Below are 11,220 nucleotides of genomic sequence, written 5' to 3'. Positions count from 1 at the left end.
TCTCTCCAAATGACTTGGGGGTGACACAGTGAGGACGCTTTCCTGACGGATGCGTGACATGGGTGCAACTTTTCTTTACTTAGCCTGGTTCTCCTCCAGTCTGTGTGAGATCTTTAATGAAAAGATTGCAGAGCTAAGGAGAGTCCCACCTCTTCATGACCTTCACACCCAAATTCAAGAATAATTTCAGAATGTCTGGAGGGCAAAATGTTTTCTGACAAACAAAATCAACACCAGCTGTAATCAATATTTTTTCACTAAGCATCCAAGAGGGTGCAGTTGCTTTAGAGAAAGGAACAACTTCTAAAGTTTTACAAAAACAGGCTAAAATTTCAAAGAAAAAGCACTTGATGCAAATTTTGGCCTTTTACTTGTTATTACAGTAAATATTTAATGTTCTCTTTGTCTTGATGAAAGCAGAGAATTAAAAATATTTTCTAATAACAGAATACCTAAAAGTTTAAAGTTGCTTCTAAGGAGACTGCCCATTAACATATTAACCTATCTAACCTATTAAGACAATCTATCTGAAGTAAAGTTGAAATTGACCCTTTCTTAAGTTACTCAGCATTAGGTTGTTAACAAGAACAGACACATTCTCAGACAATAAAGTCCTTTAAAATGTCATTAACTGCAATGTATTGGCTTTCCTTAACTATGCACAGTAAGAATTAACTGGTAGGGCTGTTTTGCCTCATGTACAGGTTTAAAAAGTTTGACAATAAATACCTGCGAAGACTTCTAATCCGTGAGAACCAGCCCAAATCCAGCATTGTTTCTTTGTACAAGAAGCTAGAGATCAAGCATGCCATAGAGATGGCAGAGAGTGGGATGATAAGCAAGGTGCCATCATCGGTGTCTCTCAGGTAAGAAAGCAATGCCAGCATGGCCAAGCAGCTCAGCTGGGTCACATAATTTATTTCACAGCCCGGGCTGTGGGCAGGATAAGCACTTTGACTTAGGGTACTTTGTGTCCTAATGTCACCAGAACAGCGAGAGGGTGTGAAACAAGAGCCTTCTGCCTGTAGCTTCAGGTGAAGAGCTGTGTTCTTCCGGCGTGTGTGGTGTTACTGGGCAGCTGCTCACTGGCACATCCTGTAGAGCGGAGGTGGACTTGAACACGTGCCTGCCTGCCTGCTGAGAAGGAGCTACAAGGGAAGCCTGAGGGGCATTTTGAATAGTACCTAAATACAGTGGAGAAATTACTGTAATTTTTATCACATTTTACATCTTACCACAGATTCAAATGAAATCAGGATTTCATTTCTACATGTTACGTTTTCACCTATTACTTGGTCGTTTTGAAATGTTGTTTCCGCCTCTAACAAAGGAAATAATTCAAATGTCATTCTGACCATAAAAATAAAAACACTCTCTCTCTCTCCCTCCCTCTCCTCTATTTTCCATTTTTTTTTATTCTGCCACAGTGACTATCATGAAGGAAAGATAAAGCCCCTTTCTCCCACTGAAATGGAAAACATGCGAGAAATATTAACAAAGAATCTCTACCAAATACGACACCGAGTAAGGATGAACTTTTGCCTACATAAATATCTCACTGCGCTTGTAATATACTGATTATCTTCTTAACACATCTTTGAGCTGGCGCATCTGCTCTATCATATAATAACAAATAATGCTCTTATTTAACTCTGTTGCCTTGAATCCATATCCTGTCATATGTAAAGCAGCATATTCACATTCCTCTGTGTAAATACTTACTTGATCTTATACTATTGATAAGGCTTAATGTTTTTGTCTTATTACCTCTGATGCAACCACAGTATTAAAGTAGGATCATAGGTGCCAGTTCAACCCAACATTGTCTACTTGTATCAGTATATTGGTCACTTCATGATATGGGATTAGATTTCCTATTTGCCTCCAGTTGTAAAATTGTTTGTATTAAGAGCAGAGATGATGAACTGGAAAAATAGTGAAATAAAAGCAAAAGGACATTTCACATTTGTCCTCCTGTGGCTAAGTAGTTTGAATGCCTGAGCCCTTGGAAAACGTTCAAAAATTGAGCAAGCTTCAGCTTGCTGGAGGTAAAAATTACTTCCCTGTAGGGGACTCATCACTTTCAAATATGCGTCCTCTGCTGACATACTGACCAAGCTACTACAGTGTGGGGGTAAACATGGTATTAAGCCAGCTTCTTCCATTTTGTCTTATAAATATCAGCAGGTTAAAAAAAATGAACCAAAACCAACAAAAAACCCAGGTGGCTGTGAAGCAGATTAATAAAAACATTCTCGGCATAATTATTGTTCTTGTTTTAATCATCTGCAATACAGTCTTATTCACTAGGATTTATGATGCTTATTAAAGCAAAAAGCCTTGGTTTTCCCTGTTCATATAGTCCAGCACATTTGACATCATGCTTTCCAGGCTGTGATCACTGCTTTCACTGCTTTCAGACAATGTCCTACAACCGACATAGCCTGGCTGCAGATGCGAGTGAGAAGCAGGCCAAAGAAATTCTGATCCGTCGCCGGCACAGCCTGCGGGAGAGCCTGAGGAAAACCAACAGCCTGTCAAGGGAAAGACCGGTACTTGCAGTTTGTGGTGTTTTATGGTTTTTTTTTTTTTGGCTGTTTGTTTTTTTCTTTAATTTTAATTTTTATTGAAAGCAGTTCTTTGTAGCTAACTGTCATGCAGAAAAAGCAATCTTCTGACATGCAGGGAAAAATCCTGAATTTGGAAGACAGCTGCACATGTAATATCACACCTACACCTTGAGTTGCACACATGAGCCCCTTAATTTGTGTTTCAGCAAGGCTTCAGGCTTGTAGAATGTGATATGGGAGTGGGATCTGCTGCCATAATTTTACTTCAGAGAAGCTGGACAGGCTCTGTACACAATGTAGGTATGATCAGTATTCTCCATTAGTATTTTGATGAAGTGTGGATTATTAAAGGTTAAAAATGACTTTGAGATAGAGAAGCTACTTACAATAACCTCTAAAATATAGGAGAGGACTTTTGACCACATCAGTCAGAGCAAGCTCTTCACTTCAAAAATATTGTATGCTCTTTAGTGTTCATAAAATGTAGTCAGGCCTTCAGATTTTGACACTGGTTAGGAAAATTGCTTCCACTTACAAGGATTGCTGTGGCATGATAATATTTGACTCTCTGTGGCAATCCTGCAGTTGTAAACTTCCAACCATATTGGAATGGAGCGCACTAATTAGGCAGGGAAACTGATCCTTTGCGTCATATCAGGTATCAAGGAAATTAGCCATCCCGTGAATATGCATTTTCATGTTACAGGAGTATTTAGTGACTGTTGTCTTCATCGATACAGTTGTCCTTCAGCACTCGAGGCTGGAATAATGTCTCCAAAAGAATGATAATGTCTCACAGGTGATCATTACCAGAGCTACTGTGGTGTTAATTATGACAACAAGACTGTTCCTGAATGATTTTTTTTCTTCTCAACCACAGTTACATATGTTATCTTTTTCATACAATTAAATTATTTACTGTGTGGAGTAGTGAGGAGACTCAGCAGGACTTTTGGGGCAGGGAAAGCAAAAGGATGTCTGATAACTTTTTAAAACACACCAGCTATAATTTTAAGAATAATTATCCTTGGATAAATCCTCCACAGAGGGAAGAGGAGAAAGAGGAAAAGAATAAAAATCCAAAGAGAAAAAATCTCTAAGGGAAAATAAATTTCCTTTCAGGTTCCCTGTGGGTCTGCCACAAGTAATGGTATTCGCATAGGAGAGCTGGCAGACTGTAAAGATTTTAAAAATCTTTGTAGCAAATGTAAGAAAGGATGTCCTTGAGAAACTTTTGAATTTAAAAAAAAAGCAGCTTGTCCTGGAAAGTACCTCTCATGTTCTAGAAGTATGAAGCATGGTCTGTTCCCACAGCCTTTAAATCTTAGTCTGGGGAAAACAAGGATTTTATGCCCTGAACTGGTAAATGATCATGCTGGTGCCTAACTTCCTCATCAACTTCAGTGTGACTAGTCAACTGTATAAAGTCATTTATATGTATAAAGTGCTTGCAGGATCAGAATGCAGATTAGTTCTAGAGCCCAAGCTACAGTCTCACCCAGACTTTTGCAGCTGGCTAATGAAAAGTTTTAAACAAGTTTTAAGCTGCATGAAGTGCCATGCTTGTGGCATTTGCCTTTCTTAGGAAAGCCTGTGCAGGCAAGGCTGAGGTTAGAGACCATACATTTATTAACTCTGATCTCAGAGGGCATTTCACTAGGTTTTCATTTGATTAAACTGCTTGAGATTATTCAGTCTTTACCTTAGTTAGCACAGCCTTCAGCCAGCAATCAGCACTGAGTGTGTAGTAAAAGATCACATATTAGCTAATTCAAAACTACTCTCCAGCCCTTTAGCTACAGAAACCTGTTCAAGCCCCAGTTGTGTATCTTAACATGAATTATGCAGGTGCACTAGGTTGCAGTGACTTAAAATGTTTGGTTTTCTTTGCATGCAGGCTGCAGCAAATACAAAAAGATTCCTTTCGCTTCCTAAAAACACTAAACTCCCAGAGAAACTACGAGTGAGAAACAAAACATCTTCCAGAGGTAATGGAATTTTTATGCTTTTCTTTTGCTGAGCTTCAGTTATTTTGCTTACATAGAAGGAAGGTTTTTTCGAGGGATGATACAGAGAAATAAGCAAACTAGAGCACTTAAAACAGTGGGTCCAAAAGCAGAAATGTGAGTGTAGAGAAATGTCCTGGACAGAAGGGTTTTGTGGGGCATTCTCACTTCCTATCCCATACTGGCATAGTCCTCCCAGCATCTCCTCATGTCAGCAAGCAGCTGCCTGCTGCACTTCTGCACCAGGAACACTGCCATGGCTCATTCTTCTCATCTTTATTCCATAATCCAGATATCCCTCCTGGATTATGAGCCTATTTGGTTCTTTTCTCTCTGGGGTCAGGGTAGAGGACACTGCTCTGAGAAGCAAACCAGAGATGGTAATGAGGACATTAGATGTAGTTTATTGTTCTGATGAAGAACTCAAAATGCTGTGGTTTACAAGGTTTACAACCAAATTGTTAACTTTTTTCCTCTGCGTAAACTCACAAATGTTTTATATTGTGGTTTTTGTGTTCTAACAAAAAAAAAAAATCTGTTGGAGCACAATATTTGATGTGAAAACTTTGCCCAATTCTATATATTACTTTTGATACTGGTTTTATTACCATGCTTATATCATACTCGGGAGCATTTTCTTTCATGACAAGCTGTCATAAGGATCCTTTGCTGGGAAGAAGAAACCTGTGCAGAGTTTCTAAAATTTCCTGATCTCCACCCCAATTAGTTTCCCACTATTCCCAATTAATTTAACAATAGACTGTGCTTTTGTCTGTTAATAATGATATCATTGCTCTCCTGAGTGTAGGATGCCTTTTATTCTGCAGTTAGTCTGCAGAGGTCACCTACTGTCACCTAGAATTAAAGAGAAAATATGCCTCCAGATTATTCAATTGTCAAAAAATATATTATTTGACATACTTAGAAGGGAAAAAGCCTGAAAACACAGTCTGATGAAGACCTGCCTTGATATATAATTATCTGGGTGAATGGGCAATTACATGGTGATATATTTTGTTGACCCCTTCCTCACCTTTTTAAAAGAAATAACATGAAGGCTACTAATCTAATTTGTTTATATGACAGTTGCACAGTTGTTTACTTTGATGTATTTAAAACATCATATCCGATTTAAGTCTAAGAACAAATCTGAGGCATTCATAAACTATTGTTAAAATTATTATCAAATTACTCAAGTGTGCAAGGTTTGATGAAGATATTAATTCTTTTTAAAGAAGTCTGCTGGGGAAAAATATATGCACATGTGCACATGCAGACTACCTCCAGCTTGGTTTACCTGGCAATGATCATTTAAGGGCATTCCCTAAGCAATGATGCCACCTTTCCCTAGAGCATGTTCTACCCTGCTCTGAGTGGGAGGAAGAGTCTGCAGCACTTGCAACCTATAAGATTTGCCCTGTTGATTCTGTTTCATGTCTTACATTCAGCCTTATTAAGGATGGGATATTTCCACCCATCCGTACATTAACCTTGAGAGATCCTTTGCCTGTAAAAGTATTGATGCTTCTTTTCCAAAATCAAGTTTCTAGAGCCCCTGTACATGCTGTGCTCTAGAAACGCCTCTCAGTTTAGATTTTGTGAGATGTGGGGCTGAGAAATTTAATTTTGGTATCCTGCTTGGATGTAAGCAGGGATTAGACCCTAAGCTCAGAGAGATGCAGTTTTTTCTATCCAGAGAACTGGAAATTTTCCAGAACTGGGGAAATGTCACTTCAATCAAGGGACCACTTGGTAATCAAGGAGCAGCTGAGTGAGGCCTTTCTAAAAATCACACTTTTGAGGGTAGGGATATTTTAAAGTCAAATATATCCCCTGTTTTGGCAGAGTTAAGAGGCTGTTACTGAGTCTAATCAGAAAGCACTGAATATAGAAAAATATGGGGAAATCTTATTCTATGGCTGCAAGGGCTCTGTGTGCTGTTACTCAAATATTCCTGAAACATTTATATTCTACACCTAAAACTATACTTTTGTTTTCAATTAACAGTGGGTGACAGCAGTGACTCTGAGCTGGATGCTGCTACCACAGTGCTCAATCTAAGGCCCAGAGCAGGGAAAATCTTGAGAGACCAGAGACTGAGACAACAGAGGCCACTACCTGAGTTTAGGGTGGAGTGGAAGAACGAAGTTGATGGGAGCCAGGACGGACGGGGAGAGCAGCAGGACCCAAGCACCTTGCCTCAGCCATCCATTGGGTTCAGGCAGCCACTGCTGACCAGACCAAGATTTGGCACTTTGAGCAGGGAAGATTTGACTGCAGACCATGGGTCAGCCAGACCTATGCCACCACCACGGTTGGTCAGGCAGGCATCGCAAGGGGACAGGCAGAGAAATAAGCCTGAGAACCAGCTGTACTGAACATAGCCAAAGGAGAACTATTGATAATAAACCATGGACATACTGAATTAGGATTCTAAACGATCTGATCAGACTGTGGGATCCATTAAAATAACAAAACAAGCCTCCATCTGGGTCTAACCACTTCCATTTGAGTTAAGTCAACTACATTAACTAAGCGAAAGGAATACTGCAGCAATTGCAATGTTAAAGATAGAAAAAATAATGTATCTCTTTTACAAATAACTTATGGCAATGCTTTAATTTAATTACATTATTTCCACTGTTAAAATAGTATGGAAATGTGCCTTATCACATCATCTCTCATGGAACCAAGTCACGAAGGTTCAATACCCAGTTTTCCATTGAAATCATTGTTGAAAGTCCAGTGATGAACAGATTCTTAAAAATACCCCCAAACTTTTGTATCATTTCAGATTTTATTTATAGTCAATAATACTTGTTTTAACCAGAGCTTCAACATGAATACCACTGAAAATTGCACAATGCACCTATCATATAGACTTCTAAAGAAGAATAAATATATTCCTGAAGCCTAGTTTGCTCGAAGACCTCTGATGCAGAAAAAGAGAAAGAAGAGAAGAAACAAGCTGTAGGGGAATTGCAAATAAGGCTTATAAAAAGGACTTGCAACAAAGACCTGAATAGCTTGAATTTTTACTTTCTGAATTTTTGGCAATATGTTACCTTTGAAAGGTACTAAGGATCACCAAAGAAAAACTGAATTACCTTGGCTTTCACTTATGTCAGCAAGAACTGAGAGCGCTTAGCAGGACACCAGAAGGCCTAAAACCAGAAAACTTCAAGTGGATAAATAATGTTTTGAATCAAAATTGCTTTTTTGCACCTTAGTTACTTGGTTGCAATGTAATGCAAACACAGCAGTAGAATAGTTGCAGAGCACTGCACGTAGACAAAGCAAGCAGTCTCCTGTTTGAGTCAGGGACCACTGAGACTCAAGAAAGCTCATGCTTGTGACCCTGGTTAATTTGTTTTTCTTGTTGTTTCCTCATCTGTAAGAGGGGAAAGGTAATCTTTTCTTTGTCTGAGCTATGCACTCCAAGGAACAAAAATGTTCCATCTAATTTGTTTTTACAGAAAAGTAGCACAGTGAGGCCCTGGAATCAGCTGAAGTCACTGTGCATCTTAATAACATGGACTTCTTGATCCTAGAATCAATGGCTGCCATTTGAGGGCGTATGGGAAGCATTAAAATAAATGATACTTAACTGTAGCTCTCAGGAATTTGCACTTTCTGTCCCACTTAATCTAAGTACTGAGCTTGCTTTAGCACAGATACACATTTCAGTACAATGCAGAAATAATTTTCTTTCTACTTGTTACAAAATGGATAATTTTCATTGAAGAATGTACACTGTGAAATCATAACTTTTCTCTTTCATTAGCACATTTCTAAATCTGTGGGCAATAAGATTAATTTTTTTTAATTTAAGCTTGTTTTGAAAGAACTATTAAAAATCAGAGTTTCCTTTGAAAACCACAAAGTAGATTTCTTTCAAATGTTCATGGGTGGGGGTTGATAAGTGGGGATGTAAGGCTTTCCTTCTTCTAACAGCATTTCCAAAATACTTATTTCATGTATATATTTGAAATATCAAACCTTCCCAAACTCTTTCCTTAGGTCCTTTAGACTTTTTCCTCTGTTCAAGCTATGGAAAATTCTGCTTTGTGGCAAAAGCAAAGTCTAAGCTGCAGAGGAATAGCTCTGTGAACCCTATAATCCTCAGTCAAATGTTCATGGGTATTCTCAACAAATGATTATCGTGGAAATCAATACTTAGCTGTCCTCTAATGATCATCTCCTGTTTGGAAATAAACTTGGGTTCAAACAAAGCCAGCAAGTTTTGAAAACAAATTTAAATTTGTCTTTCAACAGGAAAGTACTTTCATCTGTAAAACTGTCAGGGAATGCTACGTCACTGCATTATTTGGATCATGTTTGAATAAGAAAAAAGCCTTGAGTTTTGATTTCAGTTTTGAGACAACATCCTCCTTACAGATCAGATTGTTTAAATTAGCTGTTTTATATCAAGCCGATACGAAATCTGACCAAATCAATAAATGTGAAATGTTGCACATCAACATTTAGTTTACTCTCTGTGGAATTTTCTTGTTTGTGTGCTGGTAATGACCAAGCACTTGGCTTCTGTCTGGGGAGAGCTGCCTTTTATTTTTTTTTCAAACAGTTGTTATTTTTTATAGCACAATTTTAAATAATGAATGCAGGTTTCAGGAACCTTGCTGCTATGCTGGTTGCCCATTAATGCAGGGCACGCTCACATTATTTGTGCTTAAAGTGGTGCCCCATAGTACAAGCACATCAATTTGAAGGTCATTTTTATGAAATACAGTCTTAAGCTCTTGGTGCGTCAAAACACGATAGCATGTTTTCACCTTTCCAAAGCACTTGAAATCCACAGAATGCAAGCATCAAGGCATATCTCCAGCATGGTCACACTGTGAAACAGAATTGCAAATCTTCTGGGACTTTGTGTCCTTGCGAGCAACCCTCTGCCTTCCTCACTTCTGGTTTTCCCACTCTTTTCAGGCTCTTTTCCACTACTGCTGAATGCACCCTTGCCATGTCTGGGAACTGATTGCTGGGTACGCTCCTTTTCAGCAGCAATGACAGCAGCAGGTGGCACAGGCATTGTTCCAGTTAGCCCTTGTCAGTCAACTCTCACTCTGGTTTGAGTCAGAGCTTTGCTTTTGCCTTTCTTTTTTTTTTTTTTCCTTTCCTGCAAAGCAAAAACACGTGAGCACTTTTTGTTTGAGCCTGCAGAGGAGACATCCTTCATGTTGTATCAGTTTGTCTGCTGGAGAATGAAATGCCCAATAAATCTGTCCTCGAGCACCATCTGATGGGGAAAGTCATGTATTGACGGAGGACAACGTTTCTTGCTTTTTCTAGGAAATCGGATCTTCAGCAGTGACTGGGAAACTTGCCAAAGCCACATACAAATATTTTGTTTCCAGATGGACTCCCCAGTACACTCTGCAGTACAGATATTTTAATGCATTTTTGATGAAGAAAGTTCAGTTTTAGGGACAGTGGGAAAATACAGTTCCATTCTGAATTAGGGTTTTAAGGATTTCCCCTTCAGCTCCTCAAAGGCCTATAAATTAAATTAGGATAAGAAAGTAGGTATAGCAAGGCCTAGAGGAGATAGACGCCCTGTTACCTTTTTTAGGCAGATACTTGAAAAAAAAAACCAAAAATAATTTGCTGGAAGAGCTAAAATTTTAAGGGCTGTCCTACTTTGTACTAAAATAAAATGCAAATTCCACTGAAACCAGTTCAACAAAAGAAAACCTTGCTGCATAACAATTTAAAAATTAGAGAATATCCTTCTCTACTAAAGCCACATAGAAATCACATGGAAAAACAAAGTAAAAATTTTTGCCAAAATAACATGCCTGCTGTTATGAAGGGTATCTTGGGCTCTCTGGAAGCAAACACACTGCACCCTGCACCAACTTTTTCAAGAGCTGCCAAGTCCACCAATTCCAGACATCAGCTGACCCTCCAAGAAATGCTTTAGCTGGTCACCATTTCCAAAATTGTCCAAGTTCTGTCAACATCCCCCAGCCCCTGAAGAAAAGAGGAAAGATTTTGAAATTGGATGCTGGAATGCTGTTTGTACCACAAGAGCTCTGGTCCAATAAAAATATCCTTGTTAATGTGCATAAATATGGCACCCTAATTGCCACAGGTTTTGTTTCAAACAGTAATTTTTTGCCACAAAAAGGAAAAGAAATTTTAAATACTTCAGCTTACTTCAATTTTCCTCTGTGAGACCTCCTATTTATCAGATATTTGACAGAATGGAAGACTGGTTCTTATTGTGGAGCACATCTCAAAAATAGTTCCTTGGTGCTGAGATTTAAAATAATTAAAACTTTGAATTAATTTCTCTTTGTAAATTAAAACATTAGTTTTTCAAGACTTCCCTTTATAATAAGCTGTATTCTCTTTCATTTCTAAAAGCAGTCTGACCTCCATTCACAATCACTTGAATGTCACAGTTCAGACTCCAGTACACTCTTACACGATTCATGATCAGCTCTTTGTGAATTAGTCTTCAATATTATAGCAACAACAGCACAGGCAGATCTTGGGTTTTCAAATGCCAAAGTGCCAGGCTGAAAAGGAACATTTACCCAAGGGTATCCTGCAACACCCACAACCAGATTGGCACTGGCAGCACCCACAGAGGTTCCCAGCAGCAGGGATGTTATGGCACT

General features: G+C 38.7%; 1 protein-coding gene across 1 annotated transcript in view; it reads left to right on the top strand.

The window, feature by feature from the left end:
• LOC102033883 (sodium/hydrogen exchanger 2) overlaps positions 1-8,949 on the top strand; it is a 33,344-nt gene extending 24,395 nt beyond the window's left edge. The window contains exons 8-12 of the mRNA XM_005420041.3: positions 705-866; positions 1,428-1,524; positions 2,421-2,552; positions 4,468-4,558; positions 6,584-8,949. Coding sequence (XP_005420098.2) covers positions 705-866; positions 1,428-1,524; positions 2,421-2,552; positions 4,468-4,558; positions 6,584-6,954 — 853 coding nt within the window. The 3' untranslated portion in view covers positions 6,955-8,949. The remainder of the gene's footprint in view (positions 1-704; positions 867-1,427; positions 1,525-2,420; positions 2,553-4,467; positions 4,559-6,583) is intronic.
• Positions 8,950-11,220: the final 2,271 nt, after the last annotated feature.

Source organism: Geospiza fortis, unplaced genomic scaffold (genome assembly GCF_000277835.1).
Source record: "Geospiza fortis unplaced genomic scaffold, GeoFor_1.0 scaffold192, whole genome shotgun sequence".
Taxonomy (NCBI): Eukaryota; Metazoa; Chordata; class Aves; order Passeriformes; family Thraupidae; genus Geospiza; species Geospiza fortis.
Note: the sequence above shows the minus strand (reverse complement) of the source record. Positions and strands in the feature narration are given on the sequence as shown.